The sequence below is a fragment of the Balaenoptera physalus genome, assembly GCF_965194825.1.
Source record: "Balaenoptera physalus genome assembly, chromosome: 11".
NCBI classification, from domain to species: Eukaryota; Metazoa; Chordata; class Mammalia; order Artiodactyla; family Balaenopteridae; genus Balaenoptera; species Balaenoptera physalus.
Window position 1 is genome coordinate 68,346,138 of NC_138896.1, and position 21,044 is coordinate 68,367,181.

A 21,044-nucleotide genomic window follows, 5' to 3' on the forward strand; every position below is an offset into this window, starting at 1 on the left:
CCTAAGGTGACTAATACCCATGGGGTTTCTCTTCCCCTAGATGAGGTCAAGCCACACAGAGATGGGGGCAGGACCGGGGAGATACACTAAGTCCCCTACACACGAACCTTCAAGTTGCGAACTTTCAAAGATGTGAACGTGTGTTCGCATGTCCAATTACGTTAGTTGGATTATGTTAGTTGGGTACCTAGGCTAACTTTGTTGGACTTAACGATCAAATTGGACTTACGAATGTGCTCTCAGAACGGAACTTGTTTGTATGTAACGGACTTACTGTAGAAGGGGGGCAGATGCAAACTACAGAGGCAGGGAAAGCCTCTTAATATCTTGTTGGGAGCTAAAGATACTGTCCTTTTCACAGCCTCACAAGTTCTGGGGGAAATAATAGCAAGAAAAAGCCTAAGAAGTCAGTATGTGCAGGAAGAGCAAAACTCCTAAAAAATGATGAAATGAAGAGGGGGACCAATCAATGGAAAAAGAATGAAAATACGATGTTTCTGCTCAAGATGTGTCTCACAGATGTATGTGTGAAAGATGGAGCCCAGCAGGTGGCCTCTCTTAATTCCTCCAGTATCTGTAGTAGTCTTCCCCTTATCCTTGGTCTTGCTTTCTGCAGTTTCATTTACCTGTAGTCAGCCTCAGTGCAAAAATATTAAATGGAAAATTCCAGAAATAAACAATCCACAGGTTTTAAAGTACAAACTGTTCTGAGTAGCGTGATGAAATCTCACGCCATCTTGCTCTGTCCACCTGGGACGTGAACCATCCCTTTGTCCAGCATGTCCATGTTGCATATGCTACCTACTATCTCGGTTACCAAATCAACTACCGTGGTATCACAGTGCTTGTGGTCAAGTAACCCTTATTCTACTTAATGATGACCCCAAAATGCAAGAGCAGTGATGCTGGCAATTCAGATACTCTCTTACTGTGACTAATTTATACATTAAACTATGGTATGTATGTATAGGAAAAAACATGGTATATATAGGGTTCTGTACTATCTGAGGTTTCAGGCATTCCACTGGGGGTCTTGGAACATATCCCCTGCAGATAAGGGGGGACTACTGTATTAAAAATTGTTTTCTTATAACTTATTTTTATTCTTCTTAAAAAAAATTTAAATTTTATTTATTTTTTCAGCATCTATATTTTTCCCTCAGGATTTATGCAATTTTGTGGTTGGAGTTCCTTCCTCAGCATTTGCACATTTAAATGAGATACTTCAAAAGCAGGAAGAATTTGTCTACAATCTTAACGTAAATTGGTGATTAAGCAGTTAAAAAAACCACCACCACACAAAAAAACAAAAAACAAAAAACAAAAACCATCCATGTCCTAGCCAGAAAGTTAAAAATGGATTTCTGCAAGGTTGGAATAAAATGACCTTCAATTAAAGCTCCTCACTTAGAGACATGGAAGCAAAAGCTCTCTCTGCAGGCACAGCTCCACTCCAGGGAATGCACCTCCCTGCTGGGGGCCTGCATTTTCCCTGGGCCCACTCAGGCTAGAGGGTCTGTCCAACTCACTACCTTACCTGTGGAACTGACTTTAAGGGGCTGCTTTTTTTCATGAAGAGATATTCGGGCCTCTGCTGTTTCTTCCCTGATAGGTCCATAGGCTTGCAGGAGATCTAATAAAATGAGGTTGGCCCCTGGCACCAGGACGGAAACAAAGAGCCCACCCTGCTTGGGTCACGCGCCCCCCTGCAGCAAGGAGGGAAGCCCTGGCACATACTCACTTGTCCAATCTTCTTCAAAGCAGTGCAGGAAGTGGAATCCCACCATGATGAGGGCGTGCAAGGAAATGAGAGCTATGTACATCTGAAACAGGAAAGCAGTGCAGACGCCATTGTTGTGAGAACCTTCTGGCCGTGCAGGCTCCCGGGACGGGGTGCTCGGAACCTCCCATTCAGGAACACTTAGGCTGAGGGCTGAGCAGGAGGGGGGCCAGAGAGGCATCTGGTGATTTCCCCACTGGTCCCCCGCCCCCAGCCCTGGGTCTGAGGTGAGCGGCCATTCACTGGGAGCGTGTGGGACAAGACAGAAACAAGCACGTGTCACCAGGTGTGACCTGGGCTGCCCTGGGGGCTCCAGGCCGGTTGCTGCTCCTCACTTGAAAGGTCAGGGCACCAACTGCCATTGGCCCCTCCAGCCCTCAGGCTAGATACACTCCACCTACCTGCAGCTGAGGGAGGGTTGCCGCCTTCTTTAGCTACTTAGGTCGGACACCAGGCATGGGAGCCCAGAACAGGGCCCTTGCTTATAGCTAATCAACTTGAGTCAACTTTCTAGATGCTCAAGTGAAGGGCCCAGGAACGGGCACTTGTTGAACCAAGGAGAGCTCTGGCAGAAAGGAGGAGGTCTGCGTGGCCAGGCACTATTCTGAACAGCAGCGAAGAACACTGTGAGTGCTGACAATTTTCGAAGGAACAGAGCTCTCCACTGCTTCAGAGGGTGGGGCAGAATTTGGAAGCTGACTTACTGTAAACAGCACGAAGTACTTCTGGTTGCTCTCGCCAACACAGTTATTGACCCAGGGACAGTGGTGGTCCATCTTCCGAATGCACCGCTTACAAACACTGAAAGAGCCGCAAGGCAGATCTTCAGGGGGGTCCTCACGGAGGCGGGAGGGTCGAGGGCACTCAAAACCCATGCTCCTGCACCACTCCTGGCAGGTGGCCTCCAGGGCGCCACCCAGTGTTTTGCTGCATGTGTGCTGTAAGGGGCTTGGAAGGCAGGGTCACAATCATTCCAAACAGGGCGACAGTTATCCACCTCCAAGGCCTCTTATCTCGTTTCACAGAAAAACAGGCTGGAACTGACAAGGCTGAGAAAGAGACTGCTCTCCTGAGGGTAACAGTGGGCTGAGAATTCGGTTTACTGAGAGGACAGAAAGAAGAAGCACTTTCAAAAACTTGACAGGATGAGATGGGACACAGCTGCTCCTAATTTCCCCCCAAAGACCAAAAACCTGACCAGGGAAACTCCCAGGGTGCGGCTGATGACAGAGATTGCTAGAAAAGTTCAGAGTGGGGTCACGAGCGGTGCGTCACATGGCGGCAGGAAGTCCCCCTCTAAGGACCTTTCAGCTCTAAGATAATATCCACTTAGCCCAAAACAGCAGAAAAGTCATTTGAGCTTAAGTGTTGATCAGACATCCCACTAATTTGCAAATTACTAACTTGTTACTGGGACAATTTTTGGACTGAGACTGTTTGAAGCTTTGTTATTTGATAGCAAATGCCTTCCCCACCCCTTTTTGGACGATACAAGTAAGAATCTGAAACAAGAGCATGAGGCTAATGAGGGCTCAAAAGCAACTACTCCCAAATCTCAAGTTCAGGAAGACCCATTTGCCAATAGATGGGCTCATCAAAAATTGTTTCTTTCTCAATTCATTAAAGTAGGCTCCCTAACATTTATCTTGGGGGCAGTATTTGTTCAAAACAGTTTGAAATACTATAAATACAAGCTTGGAAATAATAGAATTATATATATTTTTGACAGTGCCTTAGTTCACACCAGCTTTTCTTTCTACTAGTTTCCATAACCAACTTTATCTCAGGTTCTTACTAAGGTGGGCTATGGTGGGTGGACGCTGGGGGAAGGGTTGGCTCAGGGGCCCGCTGAAGAGAAGGCTGCCTCGTGCTCACACACAGTGCTCGCTGAGCTCAGGCTGACCCACAGACAGGGCAGGGATGGCACAGAAGGGGCTGTTCCCAGACCGAAGGCCAGGAAGCACAGACCACTCTGAAGGAGGGCTCACCTGCACCCCAAGGGGGAGGCGTGGGCTTTTCTAAGCATGGCATGAGCTCTGGTGGCAAGGCAGACCTGGGCCCCCCCCTTCCCCCCACAGGACGTGAGTACCGTTATAAGAGAAAGTGAGAACAGATGCTGGCTCAGACGAGTGGTGGGGTCATTCTGGTCTCCACCCTTGTTCTTCCCACAGCTTCAAAGGGTCATGATAACACAGGCGTATGGGGAATGGGCACATTTCAGAGATGCTGACCCAGCTCCAGAAATCTCCTTGGGAGCCAGAAAGGCGGGGTAAGAAAAGGACGCATGAAAGGGGCATGGAGGGCAATAAAGAGAAAGCCAGGTACCAGCAACTCCATTACTTGATCAATCAATCAATCTCTCTCTCTCTCTCTGTGTATGTTACCGATTTGAATGAATGAATGAAAGAATAGGTAACACTTGTTCCCAGTGTACAATCCTGAAAGTACAGACAAGTAGGCAGTAAAGCTCCCTGCATTCTGGGCCTCAGCCAACACATTCCCACCATGGAACCACCCCTGTAGCCCATTTCTCGTATGTCCTTCCTCAGCTCTGGGGTTTCTTAATCCCCTCCCTGTCTGGGGAACTCCTGAGGGTAACCACCTCCCTGCTCTGGACTCCTGAGCAGTTTTTCTTCCACTTGTACTTCTTTGTAAAAGGGGTTTCAGGTGGGTGCTCTGAGGCAGTGTTTGCTCAGCAGCAGAGAGGTGCCAAATGGCCTGACATCCTCTGAAAGCTGTCTAAGAGATTAAGCATAATCTGTCCTTTGCTCTCCCCTCCCAGCCTCTCTGAAGAGGCCAGGTGCGAACCCTGGGAAGCTGGGTTTCACAATGGGCTAAGTTTCACTGGGCAGCCAAATTAGAACACTACTCATCCTTCTGGGAGCAGGCAGGAGTACAGCCCACTGAGAGCTGCAAAAGTTGTCCAGAGTGCTGGTCTCTGAGTTTCCCATTTGCAAAGACAGGAAATGCCAAGATGGCACCCCTCCCTCCGGCTTACAGAGTTGTTCAGAAGCGGGCTCCTGGGGCAGGAGGTAGTGCACGTGGGTGGCGGAGGTCCATCCACGCATGTGGCTGGAGGCGCTGTTTAGAGGCTAACTGACCCACGGCTCACAAAACACCCAGCCTGAACGGCTCTGGGGCTGGGGCCTGGAGAACACCAAGGGCAAGGCCTGGTCCCTCAGTGGGCCAAGTGAAGGATGCTCCAGGCCCAGGGGGTGACTGCCCACACCTGCCTGGCTATTTCGTCTCAGGCACCAGCCCACAGCGGGAGGAAGAAAAAATGTGAGCCTTCCACAACCCGACACCCCACTGGGAATCAGGCACCTCAGAGTCAGTCTTCTTCCCAGTCCCCACAGCACAGTGGGCTCACTGGTGTCCCCTCCCCAGACACAGCAGGGCAGCCCAAGCACAGCAGCCAGGGCAGGCTCCCAGAGGGCCCTTTCTCCACTCTTGCCTCCTGGCGAAATCCACCTTCCCTGGGGCTCCTGCCTGCACTCCTCTCTTGCACCAACTCCAGTGTCTCCCGTGCGAGACACTGTGGACAGAGACATGTCCTAAGCATTCAATGGCAGTTGCTGAAAAGACCAAATGTCCTCAATGGAGGTATTTGGGGTGTTCCTACCTTCAGGGTTTCCCAGGCCCCTCCCGTTTTTTTTTTGTTTGTTTATTTTTTTAATTTATTTTTGGCTGTGCGCGGGCTTTCTCTAGTTGCAACAAGTACGGGCTACTCTTTGCTGCGGCGTGCGGGCTTCTCATTGTGGTGGCTTCTCTTGTTGCAGAGCACAGACTCTAGGTGCATGGGCTTCCGTAGTTGTGGCACGTGGGCTCAGTAGTTATGGCATGTGAGCCCTAGAGCATGCAGGCTTCAGTAGTTGTGGCACACGGGCTCAGTAGTTGTGGCTCGCGGGCTCTAGAGCACAGGATCAGCAGTTGTGGAGCACGGGCTTAGTTGCTCCGCGGCAGGTGAGATCTTCCCAGACAAGGGCTCGAACCCGTGTCCTCTGCATTGGCAGGAGGATTCTTAACCACTGCGCCACCAGGGAAGTCTCCCCCCCCCACCCCACCCCCCCCGCCTTTTTAAATCCTGGTTTTACAAGAGGGAGGATGCTTCTCTCCTTTTCCTCCAGGTTCCCTACCATTTTCAGTCCCCAGAGCACTTCTTTCGCAAGCTTGGAAGAGCCCAACAACCTCACCGGATTGTGTGCATTCAGGTTCCCTGGGGCTCATGCTCCCTCTCCAGGGAGGTACAAGGGCCCTTCCTTGGTACTCAGCCCCCAAGGAGCAGGCTGAGGTAACCTCTTGCCCACCCTAAGTGATGGCCCTGTGACTCTCTCTACAGCGGCACCCACCAAACTGTATCACGGCAGACAAGTGCATCTGCCCTGCCTGGGCGGGAGGCCCCTGGGTCAGGGCCATGTCCCATCCACCACTACAGCCCAGAGCCAAGTTTGGGGCCCCGCTTAGCAAGGGCTGGAGGAGTGAAGGCTCTGACACTATAGATGGGGAACTGGGCTCCACCACCTCAGGCTGGGATGCCACAGTAGAGGAAGAGAAAAAAACATAGCAAGGAGGTACCAAGGGGACCATGCTCCCCATATAGGTTTTCATCTCACACCTCATTCACTATGATTAAAATTATAAGAAAAAAGGCATCTATAACATCCTGGCCCCGGCTCAGACAACGTGGGGTAAGGCAGTGCCCAAACAGGGTAAGGCCCGTGGAAAGGACACTGCTCTCAGATCACCACTTTGGGCTCTGGGCAAAGAAACTTAGCTTCTCCAAACCACCCTCTGTAGAACTAGCTCTGCTCTCTCAGGGTTAGAGATGATGTGTGTAAAATGCTTTAAAACCAATGCTAGTGCAATATAAATTTATCAGTAACTGATAAACAAGCTGGCAGGGGCCCTAAGCAGTCCCCAACTGTCTCATCTCAGTGTGTGTGTGTTTGTTGGCAGGGGGGGAGGGGTGTGAGGCTTTGCCAAGGTCAGAGGTCTCCACAGCCTGTGCAAGAAGAACCTAACACATAAGCCTAACACCTTGGCTGTCCCCGTTAGCATGACCCACCCACCCCAAGGATTTCCACAGGCTTCCATGATCCTCAACACCAGGATGAAAGGAGCCTGCTTGGAAGGAAGACCCAGCCACGTATCACCAGGCTGGAAGGAACACCTACAAGTGCAAGGTCAGGGAATATTTGTGGTACCCATCAGAGCTCAGGGAAAATAGTTTTAAATTCCATGGACACTACTGGGAGGAGAGGAAGCATAGAGCTGGGCACAAACACATGCCCCTTCACCTGAGCAGGAAGACTGACACCAACTTTCTCTAGCAGGGCAGCAGGCCCCTTGGCTCAACCAGTCACAAACCCAGCTCTGTTTGGTGTGCTGGGGATTCTGCTTATCCAAAACCATGGGTCCCCAGATGGCCTGGGCCACCACAAGCCATCACAAAGGAGCAGCTGTCAGCATACATTTCCTGACACAGGAACAGGCGACGCACAGGCATCCTCACTCAAGTTCATCTGCATCAGCAGCTCTTGTTTTGCTCAAGCTGATTTGTTTATTAGCACTCAAGAATACCTCCCTTGGATCATCCTGGGGAGAGAGGCGAGGAGGAGGCGGTGAGGAAAATGCCAGACGGTGGAGGTTGCCAAGGGCTCAGGGAGGAAAGAGAAAAGAACCACCATGGTCACCCAAGTTCCTGCTATAAAGTTCACACTTCCCTGTTTCTGGTCCAGCCTATGTAAACCCAGCACATCCCCAATGCTCACACATTCCTCCATTAACAGATAGATGATATTCATACTTAATCCTCACAGGCTCAGGAAGAACAACCCATTTTACAAAGGAGAAAGCTGAGGCTCTGAGAGATGTGGTGCCTGGCCCACAGTCCCCAGCGTGGCAGGGACAGCGCTGCCTTTCCAATGCTGACCTCTCCAACTTCAAGGCAGGAGCCCGCTCCACCACACTGGGCTGCCCAGAGGAAGCACATCACCCAGGGGATGAAAACAGCTGGCTTCCCGATCCTCGGGGTGGCAGGAAAAGGCTAGACTGATGCCTCCATCTCAGGCACAAGAAGAAAGCTTTGAATTAGTTTCTAATACAGATTTCAGAAACAAGCTGACCCAGACACAGAAAACCCCACAGGAGATGGCAGTTCCCATGGTCCCTGCCCAAGCTCCTTGGCCCTCACCCTTGAGAAGTGGCAACTAGCTGGGGAGGTCTCCAGATCGCTCTCTCAGACAGACAGAAAAAGATACAGAAAAATATGCATATGGTTATATCAAGTTACACAAGTCATCCCAAACTAGAGTTCTAGTGGAAAGAGCCCCAGACTCGGAGCCAGAAACACTGGGAACCAATCCTGTCTCTCGTAGTCACTGGCTGTGTGACCCTTGAGCAGCCACTTAACCACCTTGAGCCTTAATTCCTCATCTAGGGAGGGTCATGTCTATGGCAGAGCTATCTCCGGGGGTGACCATGGGGATGACGATGATGAGACAGGGTGGGCTGAGGTGCCTGAGACACAGCAGGTATTAGGAGCTGACCATGGCATCTGGATGTTGAGACTGACTGCTCTCCTCCAAAAGGTGGGCAGTGCGGCCCACACAGAAAAGCCACCTTTTAGCCGCTCAGACCTCACACAAAACCCAGATGCTTCCACAGCCTCAGGATAACGATACCTCCTGACATCAGGAGCCCGTTCGTTCCTCCACAGCCCCTCCCCACCCCGAACACACACTAGTGTGAAAAAGGGACTAAGTGACAGGTTCGTTATTTCTGTAACTTAGCATTTAAAGTTCTCATCATGATAAAGTGCAATATTTAGCTGGAGGTTTTTTTTGTCGAGAAGACTCAAAACAACAAAGAAATCTGAAAATCAAAAGGGAAAAACCACCACAGATAAAACAGGGAAATGGCTTTTTTGGCTGAACTCTACAACTGTCAGACCTCTAGAAGTTTTGTTTTAAAGAAAAGTCTTTCTTTTCTTTCAAGGACAACCCCTTCATTTCCCTATAAAATTTAAGTGAAATTGCACCTGCCCCTTAAATGTGTCAGAGGCTAGACATTCACAGAATGATTTCCTAAAGCTTTGTCTTACGTGCCCTTAATAAAGTAATAAAGCTGTGCAGTAGGAAGCGCAGGAATCCCCTCCATTTTACAGATTTGGAGACAAGGGTGGAGACAAGCAAGGGCCTGGGCAGGGCCCTCCGGCAAGTGTGGCGAAGCCAAGTGTCCTGAGCCCAAACCAAACACCCTTTCCCACCCTTGCCCTCCTGTTCAGGTAGGGAGGGAGAGTCACTGTGGTCACTCCGTGCCCAGAGCAGGGCACGTTCAGAAGTCCTGTTGCTGATGGCACCCGTGGAGGGAGGGGGAGGGTGGGGGCGCAGGGGGTGAGGAGGGGAGCCCAGGCGGGGGCAGTGTACCTGCAGTGGTGGGCTCGGTCAGGCTTGATGCTGCAGCATTTGGGACACTTGTACACCACCTGCCCAGGCTTCAGCTGTAAACTCTCGATGAATTCTTTAGTGGCATTTCCTTTGGGCACTGCCCCCTGTAAGAAAGAGAGGTGTCAGGGTCAGGCTAGGGGTTCCCTCAGTTCTGACATTCCACAGAGGCGACGGTCATTTGAAAGCAGCAATTCCACACACGGGGACGGGATATTTTCATCCTAACGACATGTGGGTTCTGTTCAGAGTTATGCCAATACCGATAATAAGTTATTAACAAAGAATTTCCCCAAGGAAAAGTGAATGATTTTCTACACTGGACAGTTACATTGTTCCTGATGATCTTCTATTTTCATTTTACTAACATGGTTTTCATTGAATGCATTCTTTCCTATGTAAATATTACAGTGAGGATTTGACTCATCAACTACTATTTTGATTTACATTAGATTTCCCAGTGACAGTTTCGGCCTTTGTGAATTTTCATTGGTGAGCATCACATCTAATAGTCCAGTTTTCCCAGATCATAATTCACAGCTCTGAATGTTATTGGGTTCTGTTTAAACTGGAATCAAGTTTTATTTTATTTTATTTTTTACCAGTACTATTGTTATGGATTGGTAATCTGTGTTTAGTTCTTATGAATCCACAAGCAACTGTGAGCCACTGCCCTAAGATATTCAAGTGCTCTCCACACCAAGATGCTGAAAACCAGACGTGACTCAGGATAATGATCACCTCTGTGGTGGTGAGGAGGCTGGGAGTGGAATGAAGTAGGGGTGGAGTGGGGTGGGGCATATAGAGAGGCTAACCTGTCTTTGTAACGTTTTTTTTTAATTTACAAAGCTGGCAGGTGAACACATGAGTGGTCATCATATTATCCTTTACACCCTTTCAACTGTCTCAAGTATTTCATTAAAATTTTTTCTGAAAGTTCAAAAGAGAAGTGGAAAAAAAATATATAGCATGCAAAATACAGTCAGATGCCAGAAGAACCTATCATAGACCTTTTAAAAGCAAACAAACTTTGGTAGGCAAGGACTACCTGGTACATACAATGCCATTTAGGCTATAGTTCTTGACATCAAATAGCCATAAAAGTACACAGCTATTGACATGGGAAACATCTATGATAGACTGTTAAAGGGAAAAGTAGATTCCCAAACAGTATGTAGACTACAAGCCCATTTTGGTAAAGATTACACACACACACACGCACACAAAAACACACACGTACATGCCAAAGTATTAATGGTTATCTCACGTACTAAAATCACAGGTAATTTTTAATTTATTAACTATATTTCTTAAATGTTCTAATATGAACATGTGGCTTTTGCAAAAAGGAAAAAATGCATTTAAAAAAACAAGCAAAAAAATATACTCAGGAAGGAGCTACGCAAAGTAGGAGTATGACCAACTTTCCTGAAGTTTGTAACCAAAGTGCTATGACTTGTCTCACCTTGAGACATCTGAGGGTCCCCGCTTAAGGCACCAGTGAAGGGTCAGGGTCTGGAAGTCTTCACAAAGGTAAGGCAGGGCCCAGACCACCTAGACAAGTGGATTTTTAAAAGGGGCTTGGGAAGGGCACTGGCCCAGGCAGAGGGGAAGGTTGCAGAAAAGCCCAGAGGGTCATACTTTAAATTCTCTTTAATGTAAAAAAGTAATTGAGTTTGGGCAACCGTGTGACCTTTTGTGGATCCTGAAGCCAACAGACCGCATCTGGAAGTCACTATTGTCATGTGTACAAGAGAAATGCACTAAGGAACATCGTTTCCCCAAGATGATAAAGCAATAGGGCTGTTTTCCTAAATGAAGGTCGTTTTGGGTTTTTTTCAGGTCCAGTTTTTAAGGTCCCCACCACCACAATTTGCTGTAAATCTCAGGAGACCCCCCCATAAAGGACTACAAGAGCTTTACAGAACCAACGGCAATCGGAGCTCTCATTTGGTCCTCTCATTACTGCCTGTTATTCCAGACCACAGTCAGAGACATCATTCAACAGCGCAGCCTTCCTAAAAGTTCCTCCTCCATGTGACTCCATTTGCACAAATCTCCTGGAAGGCTCATTCCCATCCAGGCAAGACCCCACCTGCCCAGCGAGCCCACCTCGCAGAGCTAGAGACCACCTGGGCCAGCCCCTGAGACTGTGTCCTCCTCCCTCCCTCCCTCCCTTTCTCTCTGTCTCTTTCTTTCTTTAAAAGAATAGGCTCTTCTGGGCTCATCTCCACAGATTTCAGAACTTACTAGTTCATGGTAAGGAATTTTGTTCTGTATAACTCTTGATAGACGGCTGGGAGTTGGAAGGCCTGCTGAGACATTTTTGCCACTGCTGTCACGCGTGCACTAAGAAACACCCCCTACCTCCACCCCTACCCCTGTTCTTATATCTCACAGGGATGGCTTGAAGCTTCCACATTACTGCACCCCGGGAGAACAAAACATACTGATTTCTTCCTCATTTCCAAAGTAATACTTGTTCATGATTTTTAAAAATGTATAGAGAAGAGAAAATTAAAAGGGAAGAATGCACCCTCTGATTCGATCATCCAAAGATTAGTACTATTAACATTTTGGAGTATAGTTTTCCAGTCTTTTCTCCTTGTAGGCTAAAAACACTTAAAACAATCTATACATCCATAAAAATGCTCATATGCTTCTAAAACATATATTTGGTCCCGCAGTGGAATCCATTTGGAACTGGGGGCAGGAGGCGTGACATAGCTCCATCAACCATTCCCCTCAGTGGCTAGCCCAAATTCCCAGTACCTTCCTCGACCTCTGCCCACTTCGTTTTCTATGTCAGAGGAAACTGAGGCTGCCGGGGTAACCCCCTCCATACTCCTCCTCTCCCTCCTCCCATCCCTGGACCCACGGGGACCCACTGTCTGGAGGACGAGGGGCCCTCAGGGGCTCATACTTCTACCTCAGAGCTTTCCCTTCATGCTCTTAGCAGACTCCATGCTCTCCTCCCTTCACAGCTAAGCTTCTCCAAGTTGTGTACACTTGCTGTCTCTGCTCACCTCTCACTGACTCTTTAGTTCACAGTTCTCTGGCACCTGTTGCCTCCATACCACAGAACTGCTCCCACTAGGTCAACGAGCAACTCCCTGTGGCCAAACCCAAAGGTCAGTTCCTAGCCCTCATCTTGCTTGGGTCTCCTCACGCCCACCAGTCCCTCCTCCTGTCACTCCCTTGTGACTGCTCCATGCCCTCTTGGTCTCCACCTGCCTCTAGGGCTATGCCTCTCTCACTCTCCTGCCCATCCTGGACATGGGTGATTCTTGGGGCTCCACCACTAGCCCTCTTCCCTGTTCATCCTGCATTCCCCAGACAATCTTCCTCTACCACCAGCTCCAGCTCAGACCTCTTTTGGGGATGAAGATGTTTCTATCTGGTTGTTCAAAAGGCATTAAAACAAAATAAAACAAACCCCCAAAATTCAACTTGGTAGAACTGAACCCATTACTCTCCCCGCAAACTGTACTTCCTGTTCTCCCTCCCTGGCCCATGAGACATCATCTACCCGGTCACCTGGGATAGAAACCCAGTAGTCATCTCCAGCTCTTCTAACCCTCTGCCCCACACTCCCACCCACTCCGCCAACTTAATATGGCCCCAAATGATGCCCTGAATCCAATGTTCTCCCCTCCATGCCACTCTCACAGCCTTAGTTGAGCCCCATCATCGTGTGCCCCAGACACTAGAGTCCCCCAGGTCTTCCTGCCTCCAGTCTCTCCCTGTATCCTGCAGCCTCACCTCTATCCTTTCTCCCCACTATTTTCCAGAGTAAACTTTCTAAAATGTGAATCTGATCATGTCATTCCCCTTGCCTAAAAGCCTTCCCCGGCTCCCTAGAGCCTTCACATGGTACAGAGTCCAAGTTCCTGGGCAGGGCTCAGGCAAGGCCACCAAGATCCAGCCCTGAACCACCCTTCCAGTGTCACCTCCCTCCCCTGACAGTCCCACCCTGTGGACTGCCTGGAGTTTCCCAGAGGCTCTGTGCTCTCCAAGTCTTCCTCTTGTGCCCTTAGGGACCCATATTAGCACCTCCCCTCCAGCCTGTCAGGAACATCCCTGCCTCCTGCACCTACAACAAACCCACTCAGGGACCACATCCTCTGCCTTCTTTCTAATGGCCCCAGGCTACACCCAAGACAGAACCCATCACTCAGCCTTTGTGGTACCATAGCTTGTATTTGTCTTATAACACCTATCATTTAAGTATACACTGATCTCTCCTACATGACTGTAAATTCCTGGAGGACAGAGACAATGTCTTTAATTTGTAGCCCAATGAATTGCCCAGGGCCTGGCATGGAGCAATTCTTCAATAAATCCAAGCTGAATAACAGTGATGATACAACAGACATTTATTGATTGCTTATATGCCAGGCACAGTTCCAAGGGCTTTACTATACTTTGTCAATTAATTCTGACAATAAACCTATGAGGCAGAGACTATGATATTCCTCGTATTATAGATGAGGTAACTAAAGCAGAGAAGTTAAGCAACTTCCCAAGATCACATGACTAACAGGTGGCAGTGGCAGGATTCAGACCCAAGTCTAGAATCTATGCCTCTATCAGAAGACAACTTACATATTTTATTATTTTTAAATTTTTTAATCTTTTTGGGTGGGTTGGGTCTTCGTTGCTGCATGCGGGCTTTCTCTAGTTGTGGCGAGTGGGGACAACTCTTCGTTGTGGTGTGCTGGCTTCTCATTGCAGTGGCTTCTCTTGTGGAGCACGGGCTCTAGGCGCACTCTAGAGCCCTACTGAAGCAGGCTTCAGTAGTAGGAGCGCAGGCTTCAGTAGTTGTGGCACGTGGGCTCAGTAGTTGTGGCTTGCGGGCTCTAGAGTGCAGGCTCAATAGTTGTGGCACATGGGCTTAGTTGCTCCGCGGCATGTGGGATCTTCCTGGACCAGGGATCGATCCCGTGTCCCCTGCATTGACAGGCGGATTCTTAACCACTGCGCCACCAGGGAAGCCCCCAGCTTACGTTTCTATTTCTATTAAGTGATTGAAGAGGGTTTTCTTTTTAATTGCCTTGATGCCATAATATCATTCTCCCATGAAGAACTGTATAACTACACAAACATTAAGGTTGAAATAGGCCTAATAACAAGGTCTGTTTCAGTAAGTATCCAGGATAATATGACGTTGTAAAAAGGACACACTTGGAAAGGGGTGGAGACAGGTTCCAAAGAAGCACCAATGATTCCATTTATTTCAAGCAACAAGTATGAAAACTTGCTTAAACTGTTTCAGGGGCCATGGGATCATGGCATGCGCACACCTGCTGGTCTAGGCAGAAACTCTCCCTCTAATAGCTCTGCCAGGAACAGGTGACCAGCCCCAGGCCTGTGTCGAAAGGCCACCTGTCTCCTCCACAGAAAGGTAGGAGGTAGGTAACCCCCAAATTGGTCACCGTCTTCTCTCTGGAGCTAGAAAGATTTTCCGGTCAGTGTTTATGGATTACTCAGTGGCAGGTATGAGAAACTGCCTGGCACGAGGCAGAGTGCAGCACCCTCCTCAAATGAACCCTGAGTCAAGTCCCTGACCTGATCCAGGGAATGTGTCAACACCTTTGGGCAAAGTGTGCGAGGCCCTTCTCTGGCTGCACGCAGCACCCACGCACATTACACGGCACACTGCAGGACGACCTGGTGCTATTATTCATCCTATGCTCCCACGGACCTGACCTCATTCTGCCACCGTACTGGCCTGAGTAAATACTCACTGATTCTGTACACAGTTGTGCTCAATAAGGTCACCGAGAGAGACTCCAGAAGGGATTACCAACTGCATGTTTAAGTGAGTCCTGTTATTCTGGTTTGGGCGGCTGAAACTCCAATCACTGGCCTGCATTGGTCTCAGATAGTCATGTGAGGTCTGTTTATAGCAAGGTGCTCACAGGGTGTGATTCAAAGGCAGGGAGGGGCACTGGCAGGCAGAAAGATGAATTTTCTTTCCCTTAATGTGGTTAAATTGAATTCATTTATATTCCTCTTGTTCTCAAATCTCAGATTTGAGATAATTTACAATGAGGTTAATAAACGATTAGGTCCAAAGAAAGCAGGGGCAAAAAAAAAAAAAAAAAAAGCTGATCATAGGGTTGACACAACTGCTGTGATTGTGTAGTGCTTGGCTTTGGGCTTCCGGCAGCCAGGACAAAAAGAAACAAGCTCTCAGCTTTAAGCACCTTCTGGGAGACAGGCGTTGTCCCAGATCTAAATTTTAAATGGAATCCTTCAGGATTCCTGAGGGGGTTCCCAGAATGAGGAGTTAAAATGTATTTATAATTGGAAAAGGTCAGGTGGTGAATTGGGATGGGGCGGGGAGACAGAGCAGGTACCAAGGTCAGAAAGAGTCCCTGAGCCCAGGTTGCCCTCAAGAGGCTGCCTCCTCCAGGCAAGCGGAGCCACTCTCGACCTCACACCGTCTCAAGTGTTTCAGGAACACAGAAAGCTCCTTTGAAGACATTACACAACCTCAGAGCAGGCAAGGAGAGGGCAGCCTGAAATCAAACACCAGTCTGACTCGCGCGCCTGCCCAAACCATGCCACCTCCAGGCCAGCACACCTGCCAAGTGAGGTACGGCCCCTCTGTCCACCCGCCCCCTTCCCTCTTCTTACAGGCCTGTCTAACCCTTTCACCCCATTTCTCAACTGGGAGTTCCACCTCCAAGTCATTTCTTTCTTCTCTTTTCTGCTCAAGCTCTTTGTGGACCCACTTACTACTATGTTGGAGTAAATGACTGCTAAATGGTCCAGAAAGCTGTAGCGGTTGCAACTGTTCTGATGTTACATTTGGAATAAGAATTTCAAAGCTGAAAGGGCTACCAGTAACTGTTTGGGGGAGACTGCAGGAGTTTTTTGTTTGTCTTCTGTTTTTGGTTTTGTTTTACTAGTAATATTAACAAACCAAAATGATATACAATGCATACATTGTTATATATTGTTTATAACCTCCGGACATAAACTTTTCTGAAAAATTACACACAACATGAATTCTTGAGATACAAAACATTACAATCCTATTAGGGAACTCCTTAGAATCCTGCAGTGATGCCTTTTTAAAAACAGACTCTGCCTGCAGTGTTAATAAAGAACCCCTAATTGACTTGCTTTCAGTGTGAGATCTGGACTCCCAACTCCGTCCCTTGGAAGCCCGGGGTGTCCCAGGGTTTCTTCCTCTGCAGCCCCACCTCTCTCTGTTTTGTGTACTGGGTTTTGCATAAGATGTCATATGTTGGGAGTGGGGAGAGGCAGGTGGCAGCATGAAGAGCCTGAGATGGGGCAGGTCTGCAGGGCATGCTTTGAGTTGCTCCCCTTACTAATGGTAGATATTTGGCTGACGCTTTATTTTTTTGCCCTGTTTTCTTTCAGGCCAACAGCAAAACACACCTATGAGAAGCTGAACGGTGTTTGGGATATAGTCTGTGGCTCTCATTTGGGATTGGAAGCCGAGCAACATACAGTGAGAATCATTCTCTCCTGCATCCGACTGCAAGGGGCCAGACTGAGGAAGACCCTGGAGAGGGCACAATGTGGAGGTCAAAGAACACACGTGTGTGAGGGTAGCAGGAAGGCCAGGGCAGAAGCCTCTTCTCCTTCCCACCCGACATCCAGTGCCCTGATTCACATGCCTTCTAGAAACCAGTAAACTCCACACTCTACTCTCTGATCCCAACTCCCCACCAGCCGCAGACCTGGCTGTCTACTGCCTGCCTAGCACTCCTGCTTACACGTAACAGAGACACAGTTTGGCCAGAATAGACGTCTTGATTTCTCCTCCAAAATCTGTTCTCCCCAGGCTCTCCCATTCAATAAAGGGGACCAGCAAATCTCCCAGCTACTCCAGCCAAGACTCTGGAAGGCACACTCTCTGATCCCTCTCCCCTTTTGTCACTCTTCCGAATGGCGGTTCTCAGACCTGGATGAATATGAGGGATACCTGGGAGCTTTAAAGCACCCCAATCCCAGGGCCCCATCTCAGACCAATTAGAGTAGAATCTCTGGGGATGGGGCCCAAGGCATCAGTACTTTTCGAAAGCTACTCAAGGGATTCTAATATGCAGCCAGGCCTGAGCACTAGGGGCTTAAAATACATTCCAAATCCAAAAGTTTCTCTCCCCCAGCCTCATCGCTCCCACCTTGGTCTGAGCTGCCACCACGGTGGCCCACTGTGATAACTCTCATCTTCCTGCTTCTACTTGCCCCACCTCAGAACCCTATCGCAAGCACAAGGCAGTGTCTTTTTAAAAATCAGGTCACATCATGCCTCTCCGATGGTTTCTCACTGTACAATAGAGACCAAGGTTCTCATGAGGCCCACAGGTCCTGCCCGGCCTGGCTTCTGCAGCCCTCCCCACCTCTTCCAGCCCCTCTCGCCTCCACTCACCATGCTCTGGTCACCCTGGTCTGAGTCCTGTTTCTCAAACACGCCAAGCACGCTCCTATCTCTGGGCCTCTGTACCTCTCCTCTGCCTGCAAGGCGCTGCCCTCTGACCTTCACCTGCCTGATCTACCCCTTCATGTTATTTAGGCCTCAGCTCAAGTGGCATCGCCTCAGGGGTCCTTCTCAGATCACCTTCATTTAAATAGTCCCCCTGGGACTTCCCTGGTGGTGCAGTGGTTAAGAATCCGCCTGCCAATGCAGGGGACACAGGTTCGAGCCCTGGCTCAGGAAGATTCCACATGCCGCAGAGCAACTAAGCCCGTGAGCCACAACTACTGAAGCCCACGCGCCTAGAGCCCATGCTCGGCAACAAGAGAAGACACCACAATGAGAAGCCGGCGCACCGCAACGAAGAGTAGCCCCCGCTCGCTGCAACTAGAGAAAGCCTGCGCGCAGCAACAAAGACCCAATGCAGCCAAAAATAAATAAATTAATTAATTAAAACCAAACCAAACCACTATGAGCTTTCAGGAGTTCCCTGGTGGCCTAGTGATTAGGATTCTGGAAAAATAAAATAAAATAAAATAATAAGTAAGTAAGTAAATAAATAAATAAATAAATACTCCTCCTTCGCCCCAGAAAAGTCACTACCACAGACCCTGGATCACACGGTTTTGCTGTCTTTAAAGCCCTTTTTGACTTCTGAAATTACCTTGTTCCATCACGTCTTTACTGCCTGACGCCCTACGCTAGGATGTGGGCAGCAGTAGGGCAGGGATTGTGGTCTGTCTTGCTCACAGCTGTATCCATTGCTCAAAAGGACCCTCTCACATAGCAGGTACTCAATAAACACGGCATTCATCTTGTCCCACTCCTCAGTGCCCCCAGGGCTCCTCCTCACTGCTGCCATGGTGATCCTTGTAAAATGACAATCTGATCTCATCACTCTTTTAAAATCCTCAGGGGCTCTCGCTGGCCCCATTTTCCAACTCCTACCCCACTTCTTTGGCACTCTGGCCACATCATCAAACCAAACCCATTCTCCTAAGTTCCTACCACGCGAAACAACCACACTCCTGCATTCCTGTATCTCTGTGTATGCTGCTCCCTCTGCCTGGAATGCTGTCAGTGTCTTCCTGCCCTATCACCCTCCACCTTCCCTGCCCATGTACACTGTTCTGACAAGAACTGGCCTGGGCGTCACCTCCTCCAGGCAGCCACCCCTGCCTAGACTGGTTAATTTTTGTTCTTCCACAGCAACCTGTGCTTCCTTCTGCCACAGCCTTCATCACACGGGGCTAACCTCACCTGTCGTCTCCTCTAGACAGAGGGCACCTTGAGAGAAGGAAGAGTGCCTGGGGCTCAGCAGACACTAAATTATAAGCTGAGACAAATAATGTCTTTTACTCTTGCATCCCCAATAGCAAGGGCATCATAATTTCTGAATGAACCCTTAATTGGTTTCCATTATGATCAAATTGATGCTGCTGAGGAAAACTGTTTATACCCTGTGTTTCAGGGCACTTATAACCATGTACTTCATTTCCTTCAGGTGACAGCTGTTCAACAATCCTACAAGCAGTGCTAACACTGGGCCAACAGGCCCCTGCCTGCCAGTGTGTGCGATCTCTCCAGGCACGTGCATGAGAAGAGGCGCCATATGGGCCAGTCACTGACGCGTGATTGAGCCGGGAAAGCGGCTTTCCCTAGGGACGGATTAACAATCCACCACCTGAACCAGCAGGAAATGGAGCCCTCCGAGAAGGGAACTAGCTCAGGACCCAGCATTTTTACTGTGCTTTCCCCGGGACTCACAGAAACGAAATATGTGCGGCCAGTGCATTGCCACTTGCAGTGCTTTCCCTTTCTTAATTTAAACACACTCGTCCCACGTACTGAAACAATTAAGCCATAGGAGGTGTTTATCAAATAACGCGCTCTCTCACTTTTCCCATACAAGATAATGAGCAGGAACGGAGAATTTAATACTCAACAGCCACTTGCACAGCTTGGTATGTTTAGCTAAGTCATCGGGCAGAAAACCATGGCTTTACCCACAGATACTCACCAAGAGGCACTTGCTAGGGCCTGAAACAGGCTTATCCAGCTTTTCAGGGAAAGATGAGCCTCGCCCAAACAAGGTAAAGGCCACTGTCGTGCAGGTTCCTGGAACTGGATAGGGCTTTAATTTCAGCTTGACCTCGCTCCAGTCCTGTCTTCACTGGGAGGCCCCATCCTGATCCAACCCCCAGCATGCTTTCCACTCGGATCATCTGGCCCCAGCCTCGTGGTTTTCTCACTGTGCCTTTCTAACTAGAGGCTAAGCCTCCTCTAGATCAAACTCCTCCCACGGTAGGCTCAATTAATGCAGACATCTACGTACAGAAAGCATCATTCAACCAAGACAGGCTGTGGTACAGATGGGGTCCCCTCGGTGGGGCCTGAGTCCACTTTCCCACCCCAGCCCTGGCCTTCCTATTCTCCACATTCCCAAGGTCAGGGGGCACATGCAGGCTGCGGCCATGCCAGGGCCAGAGGAGGAGAGTGTGGGCTGGTCAAAACAAGCCCAGACATACTCACGGGGTCCGTCAACATGGCCCGGCAGTGGGAAGCCAGGGCCAAGAAGGCCAGCAGGTTGAACATAATTCCATTGATGATGCTGTACACGTAGTCTCGGGATGGAATCAGCATGACAAAGAGGACCACAAACTCCGCATAGAGGACCAGAAACCAGGTGACAACGGCACAGGCGATGCCACAGCCATCGCGGATAAACCACATGGTTCCCACAGGACTGGGGTGGGGAGGTGGGACGCACTTCTCCGGCTGGAGGTATTCTGGCTTCCGCTCAATGTCTCGGAAGTGGTGGGCGGGGATAAGCATCATAAGCTATTCTGTCCATACTGGCATCTGGAAGAGAGAAAAAAGAACCCAGAAATTTGGTGTGGTCTTGTCATCAAGGAGACTTGACAAAGTTACCTTTCCAAAGCGAGCCATGAGTATCCATGTGTGAACTTCTTGCAGAAAAGCTGCCTAAACCTTCTGTTCATTTCCAATGTGAGTTCTTGTCCCTACTTCTGAAAGCTAAGCTAGCCTTGGTGAAACAGGGCCACCTTGCCCAAAGCCTTCACACGACAGATAAAGGAAGGGGAGGCTTCAAAGGGCAAATGCCTCGCCTGAGGTCAGCCGGAGCAGCAGCAGCAGCACACGCAGCACACCGGCTGGGAGGCGGACTAACAGATGTGTTCAAAGTTTGACCGAAAAGACAAAGGGGTGGGAGGGGGAGCACCAGGCCCTCTGGGAAAACTCTCTTCATCAGTAACACTGCTGCCTCTACACTGCGGACAAACCCAGAGACTCGTGTTGAGGCTGGTTGGGATTGAGTAGGAGGAAAGTAGTGGTAACCTAGGAC

General features: G+C 49.2%; 1 protein-coding gene across 7 annotated transcripts in view; it reads right to left on the reverse strand.

Annotated features, from left to right (window-relative positions):
- ZDHHC3 (zDHHC palmitoyltransferase 3) overlaps positions 1 to 21,044 on the reverse strand; it is a 57,972-nt gene that overhangs the window by 21,318 nt on the left and 15,610 nt on the right. For 5 of the 7 annotated variants that reach the window (XM_082413891.1, XM_082413890.1, XM_082413889.1 and 2 more), the window contains 5 exons: positions 20,213 to 20,542; positions 9,208 to 9,332; positions 2,485 to 2,581; positions 1,742 to 1,823; positions 1,538 to 1,633 (listed from right to left, as the gene is read on the reverse strand). In XM_082413891.1, coding sequence (XP_082270017.1) covers positions 1,538 to 1,633; positions 1,742 to 1,823; positions 2,485 to 2,581; positions 9,208 to 9,332; positions 20,213 to 20,518 — 706 coding nt within the window. In that variant the 5' untranslated portion in view covers positions 20,519 to 20,542. The remainder of the gene's footprint in view (positions 1 to 1,537; positions 1,634 to 1,741; positions 1,824 to 2,484; positions 2,582 to 9,207; positions 9,333 to 20,212; positions 20,543 to 21,044) is intronic. The other 2 variants (XM_082413893.1, XM_082413895.1) reach the window with 1 other exon arrangement.